At 40.3% G+C, this 11,956-nt stretch overlaps 1 protein-coding gene across 1 annotated transcript; it reads left to right on the plus strand.

Annotated features, from left to right (window-relative positions):
* Nucleotides 1–4,634: 4,634 nt before the first annotated feature.
* cldn7b (claudin 7b) lies at nucleotides 4,635–10,248 on the plus strand. Its single transcript, XM_048238201.1, has 4 exons — nucleotides 4,635–5,091; nucleotides 7,988–8,152; nucleotides 8,342–8,426; nucleotides 9,020–10,248. The coding sequence occupies exons 1-4, from the start codon at nucleotides 4,869–4,871 to the stop codon at nucleotides 9,171–9,173; spliced, it is 627 nt and encodes a 208-aa protein (XP_048094158.1). The 5' UTR covers nucleotides 4,635–4,868; the 3' UTR covers nucleotides 9,174–10,248.
* The last annotated feature ends 1,708 nt before the right edge of the window (nucleotides 10,249–11,956 follow it).

The following is an 11,956-nucleotide window of genomic DNA, read 5'->3' on the forward strand; positions in this document are numbered from 1 at the left end:
AGTGAATGTGTGTGTTTTGTCTGTATGCTACTGAGACCTTGAATTTCCCCTGGGGATCAATAAAGTATCTATCTATCTATTTACGTATCAATCTATCTATCTATCTATCTATCTATCTATCTATCTATTTACATTATTGGAGTGTCAGAAGGTTGAAGGTTGTTCATATGAGGAACCATCCATTGTCTGTCAATGTTGCAAATTTCACTGTCTAAACATATCTGCTCTTGTGGGTTTTTTGGTTGGCTAGTCTGCCCTAAGTCTGCTCCAAAGATGTCACTCGCAGCTCCCACATCCCCTCTCTGAGCAACAGTTATCCATGTTGCAAATGTATATATGGAAATATTAACATGACAATTGAAGGCAAGTATAATGTTGTCGCCAATTAATTTTCATGATTCTACAAATGGCTAAAAAGGATCAAGTTTAAAAGCCAACGACAAACTTCCTCAATTTGAATGAAAAAAAAATTGATTTGCACATTCTAACACATCATCTGGAAACAACAAGAAGGTGAAACACAATCTATCGACAATCTAAAACGCATAGTCTTGGACCCTAAGATAGGGCCCAATGCCTGAAAAAAAGGTATGGCAGCCTAACAGACGAGGGAAGTTCACATGTATGGGTAGTGAGAAGTTAGAAGCTTCTATGGGATGGTTACTATGGTAGCTGCTGCCCATGTCTTCTTCCGCTTGCCCTGGTTTCTACACGAGGACATTTTCCATCCAGTCAAGATCAGAGGTGCAATGGACCTCAGTGTCCACATAACCAAAAACATGGCATTCTAAGTAGATGTAGCATGAGTCACTACACTGGGATTAATCAATAAGCCAAGAAATGAACTGGGTTGGTGCTGTTTAAGTAATATGAATATTGAAAATCAAATAGTTGAGTGGGCAGTTTGGAATGCACACACATTACAGACACACACACACACACACACAGGAAGCACACACACACACACACACAGTAGCTCAAGCTCAAGCTTCTGCAAGCTTGAGCAAGGACCTTGTTGGTTTGTGGCTAACCTAGACGATTACATAGATATTTCCATCCTAAATATGCAGTGCAAACGCACACACACACACACACACACACACACAGACGCAAACACAACCCTCTGCACATGTATGCAATATCATACATGTGCACATATCATGTGAAATTTGTGAAATTGAAGTCTATCAATGAGAGGCCATACATCCTTTAGATCTATACTCATGAACATGTATGGTGGGTGAATGTGTACATAGTGAATCATGCATAGGGAGCCTGGTTGGTAAAACTTAAAAAAACATCCTTTGACCAACTCCGAAAATTCTTGCAGTGGTGAGGCATTGTTTGCTTATGGGAAAGTGCCAAGGTCACTTGAGCTGATCTGTGTTGAAGTTGAAGAACACACATATGCTTCAAATTTGGTCTTGAAGGATTAGCCATGCCATGGCTATCAGTGATTTTGGAAGCTTTTAATATTTACCTCACGCCTTGATCATGGGCAACTTCAGCTGTGTATATTTAATTCTGAGTTTGTTCTCAAAGCATGGCTCAAATATCTGACTTCACCTATCCCGACATATGAACAAATAAAATGGGTGAGCATATATGAAATATTGAATTTGGACTAATATTTCAACACCAGGAGCCGGTTCCCCGGATATAAAGCTCTGGGAAAAATTAAGAGACCACTGCATACTTTTCTGATGTCATCCGACGGTTAATAAGTGACATTCGACTGAGTTAACGGTCATATTTAAAATTAAGAGAATTATTTGAATATGACCATCAACTCATTCGAATGTCACTTAGCAACTGTAGGATGGATCAGAAAAAATGTGCAGTGTTTTTCCCTTTTTTCTAGAGCTGTATATGGGGCGGTGGTACTGTAATGGTTAATGAGCTGGGTTAGCATACAGTAGCCAGAAAAAGGTTGTGGCCACTATTGTGCCCTTGGGCAAGGCACTTTACTCTGAGTTGTTCCGGGGAGACTGGCCCTTGGAATAATTGAAAGATGCAAGTTGCTTTGAAAAAAAATAATCATTAAAACTAGTTCTAAACTAAAAGCTCTTTCTGAGTGGAGATCTTCATTGAGGTTCTTTTTAAAGTCTAAGACTAAAGGTTTAATCCATGTTCAGAGACTGGTCCCACATGTTTGACAGTAGCAAACTTCCCCTTTTGCCTGTTCACTGAATTTCCATTGAATACTACTGGTATGTGAAGTAGCCATCAACTGAACTCTCTACACTACATTCATGTCCCTGGCAACATTTACTCAGCATTACTCTCAACACTGTTACTTCATGACTAAGTCGTGACTACCAGTTCAATTTGCTACCTGGTGTGCAAGAGCAAGACCTATCCAGTCTCGTGTGAGGTTTCCTCTTCCCGTGCGAGGGGTCACTGGTGTCAAATAGCATGTCGTTATGTAAGTATCTGTCAAGCAGTTTTCAAAGACAGTCAGATCTTCTGGGAAGTGGATAGTGACTTGTTAGCTTACCAGAAGGACCCATGTCAATTTGTTTCATTTAATATTGAGCTGCCATATGCCAACAGAACTATATATATATGTGAAAATATAATCATGAAAGTATGAACTTACTGATGGTGACTCTGACCACTCTTAGAAAGACCATTCTGAGAGAAAACACTTTTTTCTTTTTTTCCTGCTTTCAATGTCTAATATACTCTTAGTAAAAGAGGTAATTATACAAATTGAAATTGTGTGCTTTGTATATTTAGCTATAGACATATGTGCTTCACAAATGTATTAATATAAATCACATATTACACTGAATTAAAATATTGGCATGGTTTGAATGGACCGCCGTTAGCTGTACAAACTATGCCACACCCCATGACAACAAAACTACAGGTACTTTTTGCTTTCACACAGTCAACTGATATTGAAAAAAGGAGCCATACCCACATGTTCATTCAAAGGCAAAGAGCTGACAGTGTAATTGTGTTCAGATAGGTCAGCTAGCTGAGACACACACACACACACACACATGCACACACACTTTTAGGAATGTTTTGGAAAGAATCCTTCTCCTGCATCCATTAGTAAAAGTAATACTTAATCTGATCATATCACATTCCTGATCTCACCCACATCTTTCTCTCTTTTGGGTGGGTGATGTCCTACCTCAGGAGAGGCACCAGCACTGATACATCTTCTCCTTATCACTTCTGTTCTCCCCTCCTATTGAGCCCTGGCTCATGATGTGCATGGCCACTCCCTTTTATCTCTCATCAATGTCAATTCACAGTGGAGGAAGTTTGGCGAAGAACAACATGCACTAACTGCTGGAGTGGGAGAAAAAAAAAGCATTGGTAAATGTTTGATCAATACTTCATGAGTTCATGAATGTATTTAAGTCAGCATTTGGTCTCTCTCAGCATTACGCAGCAGAGCTTTCCTTTGGCAATCAAGATTCCCTCGTCTTCCCCAGTCTTACCAAGCTTAACAAACAGAAGATCTTAAACAGATTCCCCTGATAGCTTGGAGAGAGACAGAATCTGCTTGAGAGGGCTTGGGAGGGTAGCTGTCTGCTATGTGAGCCTACATTCCTTGTGTTTTGGAGGCAGGTTAATCTTAGGTCCAACAAAGGGGCCCTTTGTTGCTTCAGAACTGCCATCTTGCTAGGGCAACACTGATGACTACAAAGACCATTTCTCATGACCTTCGTTGAACCAATATATACAACTTAACATGTATATATTTAAATAATTTCAGACATGAGATAGTAGTTTTGATGCCAAATACAATGTATGTCTAATTCCAAAGTATCTCAGTCCAAAGCATTGTATACTTTCTAGTGAAGATACTTCTTAGAAAGCAACACAAACACAGAAGGCTAGTACTTCTCCAAGACACATGGTCTGATATTTTGCTGAACTACATGTAGATTTCATCCACTTTTTCTATCCACCCTTGCAAATTTGAGACAGTTAGTTCATAACAGTCCGATGGCAATAATATATGAAATATATATAAATAATCACACACACACACACACATTAGATTAGATTTTAAATCTAAATCTAGATGATGTATTGCAGCCTCTTCACTGAATTTCCTGGAATGGGTCATTTGAAGAAAGCCAATTCTCTCAAGAGATAGTGCCAGCTATCAAAAGCCAGTGTCAGTGCCAGTCTTACAAATTCCTCTTTGAGTTTAGTAAGATAAATAACCTACATAGTCTGTGCTCGCATAAAAGTAGCAATCAATTAAAAAAAAGTCTGTCAAGTCAACTAACAAGAAAAATGAGGAAACGTCTGTTATTTAGGCTAGGCCTATATTAAGTTGTTTTCTTGTTTCATTTCTTGTATTTTTCGTGAGCATGAAAAAAATACATGGGTTAGCTTTTTCCTCGCCTTAAGAATGTATTTCTGTCGATTCTGCAATTAGTTTATTGATATGCTGAACATGTAGCCTAGCTCGGAAAAACTTAGCTAAATAAAGTAGACCTCAAAATGTTGCCACCTGCTCTCACGTGACGCTCCGGTGACATCACGAAACCCCCTTTCTCACAGCGATGAGACAGCGCCAGGGAAACAGGCGAAACTGTGCGCGCGTCCCCTCCCCCAAAGGAAGTTTGCCACCTTAAAAACTCTCGTGCCCGAGTGGTTCTCATTGCATATTCAAGGTGCGAAGAGAGGACACAGGTGCTTTTCTCTTAACTGTTCACAAATTCTACAGGGAAATATATAGTTTTGTTTATTCCGACAGCGCGTACAAGGACACCAAGAAAGGCAATACACTTAAAGGACTTTATCCTCAACAACTAGTTTGTCTTTTGGAACAAAAACTATTTTTTTACCTGTTATTTTTCGACCTTTGATTTTAACATTTAGTTTTTTTTAACATGGCAAATAAAGGACTTCAGCTTTTGGGTTTTGCCCTGTCGTTAATTGGACTCATAGGCTTAATTATTGGTACTATTTTGCCACAATGGAAGATGTCTGCCTATGTTGGTGATAACATCATCACAGCAATCGCCATGTATGAGGGTCTCTGGATGTCTTGTGCGTTTCAAAGTACGGGGCAGATACAATGCAAAGTCTACGACTCCATCCTGCAACTTAACAGTAAGTGTTTTATGGAAGAATTAAGTTATCATTTGGCTGTGTGAATCGCCCGCCTAGTTCCTTGTCTTTCTGAATTATTTTGAAAACGATGTGGTTTTCCTGTTAAGGACATCAGTAATTTCTTCCATAACATAGTCATTAAGATAAAATATATATATATATTATATATATTTGTTTTCAACATTTTGCCATTAGTTTCTTCCTGACCTTGTTCAAAACCTGTTTGAAACGCCTTTGAGCGCGTTCCCGATAGTGATGACGTTACGCAGCAGGTGTGAATTGTTCTGGAAAATCTTTTTTTTCTTTTTGTATGTTATAAAACATAAAAATATGTAATTTTGGTTATCCTGTGCGATGGGGCATGCCCAAAGAAGTTTCCAAATGTATTGTAATATTCGGATCCACAAAAATGAGCTCGACGTGATCTTGAAAATGAGCTCGATGTGAAATTGATTGCCGCGCACCTGTCCTACATGGGTAGGGCTATTTGCAGGCTACGCAGACTGGGACATATTGCAGTAGCATGTAGGCTGTTATAGCCTACTAAATGACACATCTGCACACAAAAAAAATGAACCACAATTTCAAAAAGCTCACATTTTCTCATGTCCACTTGGTTTGAATAGGGTACGCCAAACGTCCTGCCACACCTGCTGGAGTAGGCCTAGCCTATCATGTCACCGTGATCAGTTAGGCTGTTTAATGACTGAATGCATAGGCTATGCGATCATTATTGAAATCGAGAGTGGCAACTGCTTTTGCAGAAACATTTTTGGAGAATGGACATGTGTTACAAATGCTAGAAGCTACACTATTGGGTATTGCACTGGTGTTTCCAAGCATGATTCTGTATTCTTAGTAAAGCTTTGTAGCACTAACTTGGCATTGGGCCAGAGATGGTCTCACCGATTAAATGATTTGTTGTCATTAATAGTTGCGCTTTTGTGTGATGATTAGCAAGATTGTGGCCGTAGTAGCACAGATGTGTTAATGGATTAGCTACACCAAGTCCAGTAGCATTGGTCTTTTGTGATATTCACGTAGCCTACCGAAGCTGTAGGCCTACTCGATGCAAAGAGCCGTTGACACGCCTGGGTTACGCTGTTACTAAGGATAATGATTAGCTAGATGGTATTGTCCCAAGCCCTGCCCATACCACCCCTCATCATAGCATGCGGAAAAAAACATCCACCGTTCCAGTATCGAGAGGGGGTGCTAGATGCTGGCTGCGGGTGAAGATGCACTTTGACTCCCGCTTATTTTGTCAACAAGCTTGCGACTTGGAGTCGGTTTGCAGGTGTTGCCTGTGTGTTATTTTGCACACTGTCTGCAATTAGCGCGAGGATTTAAATATTCGTTTTTATTGCCAGAGTTGCTATTGGCAAAGGCAAAGAACTAAAGCTTGTGTTGGTCTTTGTTTTCACATAATAACTTAAGAGTTGGCTGTTACATACCTTTCCTGCTGACTATTTCAAGCTCGTGTAAATATATTTAATTGGCTTACTAGCTCTACTCCAGTCAGCTAATGAGTTATAGCCAACGGATTTTACTGGACTCTATTGCTACATTCTATGTGATTGTGTTTATCTGATGGTGATTGTTTGGCAACGTTATCCTTCAGATCTGTCTAGGTATAATCCCCCCCCCCCACACACACACACACACACACACCTTTTGCTATTGTAACCCCAGGGCTTTTGCTTATCTGAAGAATGTCTCTTGTCCCTTCAGCACATCAGTAGGCCTAATGTTAAATGGCTCCTTGGTTTGGGTGTGGGTGTCTAGTTTGCATACTCACATTCTTCCCATTTTCAGGAAATGTATGCAGATGCTTGGCTAAACCCTTTATCTGCAATTGAAGTGACATACTAACATACCTTTTATTGTCTTTTTTGGATCACCTACAAGTGGCTGTTGTTACTCCATAAAACCTAGTGAGATGTTTGACTTGTATATCAAAGCCTTAGATAAGGACGTAGTAAAACAATTAAACACTATCAAGCACAAACAGTTGTATCGCATGTGTAAACAAATACACACAAGCCAGAGCTGATAAAGGTGTTTTAATATTATGCACTGACTCTTGAGTTGACCATTGGCAGTTTATTGCTTCTGTTTAACTATCAGAGGCTTGAAGCGGCATAAAGCATGAACTGATAAGAACAGGAAATATGACTATTTGCATTTATTTGTAAAGGTTTGATACAATATCAACTGAATGTAGTACATTAGCAGCGAGTGAGAGCCTTGTTTTCCTTCACATTTGTCCATCCTCTTTCTGTAAAGAGGTGTACTGCTGAGATGTGATTCAGTGGATCCCGGCAACGTGCATGTAAAGGTTCATGCAAAACAGAGGTATCCATTTGAGTGAAGTAGGTGGTTCAAGCGAGTGAAATTCGAGACTCTCTTTATATAGTCTCCTGTCACAACTGGTCAGACGGGTTGCCCTTAGTACTGTATGGAAACACAGTTCTCGCTCTTGTCTTGCTCTCTCTCTGTACGGAAGCTTCCGGTTGGAACCGGTTTCAGGTGCACCTCACCACAGGTGCTGAGGGGTGGAGACATGAAAAGGAACTGAAAGGGGAGGGGTGGGAGAGGGAAAGCGTGTGATGTCAGTAGTGTAAGGTGAGAGTGTGTGTGTGTGTGGGGGGGTTCGAGGTGTAATACTTTTCTTATGAGTGTTTCATGGTCAAGTTAGCGATCTTCAAGGTCTTCCATACAACAATCACACATATGTAAGCAATGTAGCAAAAAGAATTTTGGATCAATGTCACATTGAAGTGTCATGAAGTATTATTTTCATTCCAGAGATTTTAACTCGACAAGACAATTCAGATTAAGATGAATTGAGACTCACCCTTGTTTTTTCTCAAACCCCCCCCTCTGTTCTGCTCAGGTGCTCTCCAGGCCACACGAGCTCTGATGATCGTAGGCATCATTGTCACTGTTTTTGGCCTTGGTGTGTCCACTATGGGCATGAAGTGCACAAACTGTGGAGGTGACGACAAGACCAAGAAGTCTCGCATCGCCATGACTGGTGGGATCATCCTGGTGATTGGAGGTAAGCCTGCTCCCATTGTGCTTTATTGAAACATATGGGGAGGGGGGCAGTTACCAAAAAGCTTAATTATGCTGTAGGACTCAAACAATACTGGTAATTGAAGAGAGGTTTCTTGGTTGTAGATCTGTGTGTGTTTGTGTATGATTTGACTGGGTATGCTCACATATCTGATCTTCTTTTTCCCCTCAGCACTTTGTTCCATTGTTGCCTGCTCATGGTTCGCCCACAGGATCATCCAGGACTTCTACAACCCCTTCACTCCTGTCAACACCAAGTATGCACTACCTTCCCTTTCTCTTTGAGTTAACTGTTTGGTGTGGTTTGTTTTTTTTTTTTTTTTAGATCAAGAAAATAATTAAATTGTTAATGTCATTGCGCTCATGACATTTAACATTGTGGCAGTTTTCAGCAGATCCTGATGTTCTTTCCCTTTTGCCTTTTCAGTCTTAATCCTTCATGTTAAAAATGTAGTTCTGAAGCTTGGTCCATGTTACCTTCTCAGTTAAACTACCAACACAATTTTGCTTTTGGGCTTGCATAAAGAAAAATCATACATTAGTGTTAGTGTTTATCCATCTGCGATAGTGGGTCTCTCTGCAGTCATTGAAAAGTTGACCACTATTGAGATGATGCGCTTATATGAACATCTCAATGATAAGTACTTCTGAACAGTGATCACATCAAATGAAAGTCATCTTTCAATATAATTTTTAGCCCAACTGATTCCTCAAAAGACCTATTCAAGGCCTGTGTGTCTGTCTCTCTGTGTGTGTGACTGTGTGTTTGCAACTGATAAGCAACTTTTGTTCCAAGTCAGCCACATGGAGTTCCCCTGTAACCACTTCTCGTCTCTTTTGCTGTCTATAGGTACGAGTTTGGCTCTGCCATCTTCATCGCCTGGGCTGGTGCCTTCCTGGACATCCTGGGAGGGGCCATGCTGGCGGCGTCGTGCCCCAGGGGCAAGCCTTCACCCAAATATCCCATCTCCAGACCGCCCAGCAGCACTAAAGAGTATGTTTAAGATGCATCCTGCGACCCAATCACCGAAGGAGACGCTCCATTGGCCCACAGCGTTAAGGGTTTTTCAGTTGGTGTCTGTGGGTGTTTACCTTCAAATGTACAAGTACAATCTCTTCCCAGTTGCTCTTAAGGTGCATGCTAGAAGAAGCCCAGACAAAACCTGGTCCAAGGTTTAGGGGCGAAATAATTTTACTCTTCCCCATCAACAGGGACAACGGTCCATAGCTAAGCTCAGGGAAGGTTCCTGTGTTTTGATCCCAAATGTTCTTGCATTACCCTTTTACGGTATATGTTTTGTAAGTCTTTGTACATAGTAGTGATGTATCCTCTCTTTTTTTTATTGGTATGTTTGTGCCAGAATTAGACTTGCATGCAGCTAAAAGGTGATGGATTAGGTTTTATCAATAGAGGAAGTTGGAGGGAAAAGCACAGCGAGTTGATTTTCTGTGTTTATAATCTGAAGCTGCAAACATTCCAAAAAATACATCTCCCCTCAAGTTTGAGGAGGTCCCCCAGCTGTCTCTCAATGTTAATGATCAAACATGAAGTGCCTTCTTTAGTTGGCAGAGATGACCTTTTTTTTATATATTTCATTTTTAATTGTTCCTACACTGCTATAATTGCATAAAATCTTCAACGGCATTGGTTATGCTAGGTCTAAGGTTTTTTTTTTTACTCTCTGTACCATATTCACCTTCTTGTCTGAATGATTTTTTTTCTTTCTGTTTGCATATTGTTTATGGTCTCCCAACTTTGTAATGTAGCTGACCTACTGGCTGACATGTTGCATTTTCAGTTACACTGTACTGCATTTTTTAAAATCTCATTGGTTACGTAGTGGCACACGTTGCAGCTTTTTACTGTAAACACATCTTTTAAAATTTTACCTGTGCTTTTAAAACCCATATGGGTTAGGCCTACATCTATACCATGCAAAAGATCCTAATAGTATGATTTGCTGCCACTGTTCAGTAATATTTAACTTATGTTGTATGCCATTATTGATTTGTCGTTACTGACTTGTCCGTCATAACATTTTCTGTATATAATACAAACTTAATAAAAATTAAACTGTTCATATGTTTTTCTTTCATTGGCAAAATTATTTTGATGGGACAGTTTTGCCATAACTTACTCAGCCAAGACAAGAGTTCAAAATTATTATTAGTTTTAATCAGTCAGACATAGAGGAACTAATATGTACACAAATAGCACACAAATGTTTGAAACAAGCATGCGAGGGATTGACACCTGCATGAAGAACATTCTAGTCATTGCTTTGGCTTTGACACCCCCTGGTGGTGAAATACAATAGTTAAGTTCCTCAGGTACAGCAGCAGCCTTTAAAGGTCATAATTGTACATTAAACAAGAGGACGCAACAGAACTGACATGCTTTATTTGTGGTAAGATATGCAATTGAAGGGAATGCTGTCTGTTTTATTGAGGTACCTTCAAAGCTGTAGTGAAAGGCCAGCACCAAACTAAATACCGATAACAACCTTTGCCGACAGCATAACCTATCAAGGAGTGTGAGTGAGAGACAGACAGAGATGTAGGCTATACAAACTCACAGTGCTATTGGTTTATCTAATCAGCGAAATGCATACTAGTGTTGAGCCAGTCTAATGTAAGACGGTTGATGCGTAATAATTTGTGAGTAAAATATTTGTGCGTAATATGGGCCTATGCATTCTCGACGTAAATAAATGAATAACAATCAGGAATACATGCAAGGTGTGTTTTAGAAAAATACGTTAAATAATCTTCAAAGTCAATGGCAGTGACTGAAATATCCATGAACATATAAGGCATTATTTTGCATAAAATGATGTAAACATGATTCACGTCTTAACAATACCAATGAATATTCGAACAGTTCATTTCCACTTATGGTTGAATAACTTGGAGGGGAAATACTAATTGTAACGATGAATATCCTTATAGATAGTAGGCTGTGCACAACTTTGCATCTATATTTTCGATACTTTGCTAGGACCGCGAAAGTAGGCTATAGTCAATGTTAAAAACATCTACTCATTCACAGTGTTTCTGTGTTGTATATGCTACCTGAAAAAATTGTGCAATTGCTTGCTTGGTATATCAGCGAACCCTGCCGACAACCTCGCGCTAACGCACCTGGACAACTGCAGCAGACTCGCACCAAAGTTTCACGTTTCATCAGATCGTTCCCGGTGACAACAGAGCCTTGCGACTAAACTACATGTGATGCGCATGCTGCTAAAGTACTAGGCTACAACGTATTTAAGACTTCAAGAAACAGTGTCCAGGTTTTGCCCGCTGACCAGAGTAGCCTCCGGGCGTCATAAATGTTAAGCCAAAAGTTGAACTAAATTCCATGATTAAGGTATTCAGGCAGGCGAGTGGCTGATTGGGAAGGGTAGAGTTTCATTGTTGTTCATGATGTCGTCCAAGTCCTCATCTTCAATGACCACTGAAGGCAAACATAAAATAGGTAGCATGAGGCTAGAAGTCTAACAGCGCACACATGTTGCGAAAACCCATTCAATCATGCAGCAATTCTTTGTCAGAATCTGAATCGTGCATTAGATAATAGCCTCCACCTCTGTCGCACTCACCTCTCTTTGACCGTCCGATTTGTCCCAGCTTTGGAGCCCTTCGGCCTAACCTCTGCTGGTGTGAGTTGGGGTCTATAGTGCCTTGGTTTATGTCACCAGTCAGTTGTCGCACCTGACACGGGTTATGGGGACTTGGCTGAAACACCCCTCTAGGAGGCAGAAGTTCGGGCATGCCCACGGTTCCG

Source organism: Alosa alosa, chromosome 2 (genome assembly GCF_017589495.1).
Source record: "Alosa alosa isolate M-15738 ecotype Scorff River chromosome 2, AALO_Geno_1.1, whole genome shotgun sequence".
Lineage (NCBI taxonomy): Eukaryota > Metazoa > Chordata > Actinopteri > Clupeiformes > Clupeidae > Alosa > Alosa alosa.

What these genes read in the sequence shown, in the direction of transcription:
- cldn7b (XM_048238201.1), top strand. Translation starts at nt 4,869, where the DNA reads ATGGCAAATAAAGGACTTCAGCTTTTGGGTTTTGCCCTGTCGTTAATT. An exon ending in GATCATCCTGGTGATTGGAG is followed by an intron (nt 8,153 to 8,341) that starts GTAAGCCTGCTC and finishes TTTTCCCCTCAG; the next exon opens with CACTTTGTTCCATTGTTGCC. An exon ending in TTCACTCCTGTCAACACCAA is followed by an intron (nt 8,427 to 9,019) that starts GTATGCACTACC and finishes TGCTGTCTATAG; the next exon opens with GTACGAGTTTGGCTCTGCCA.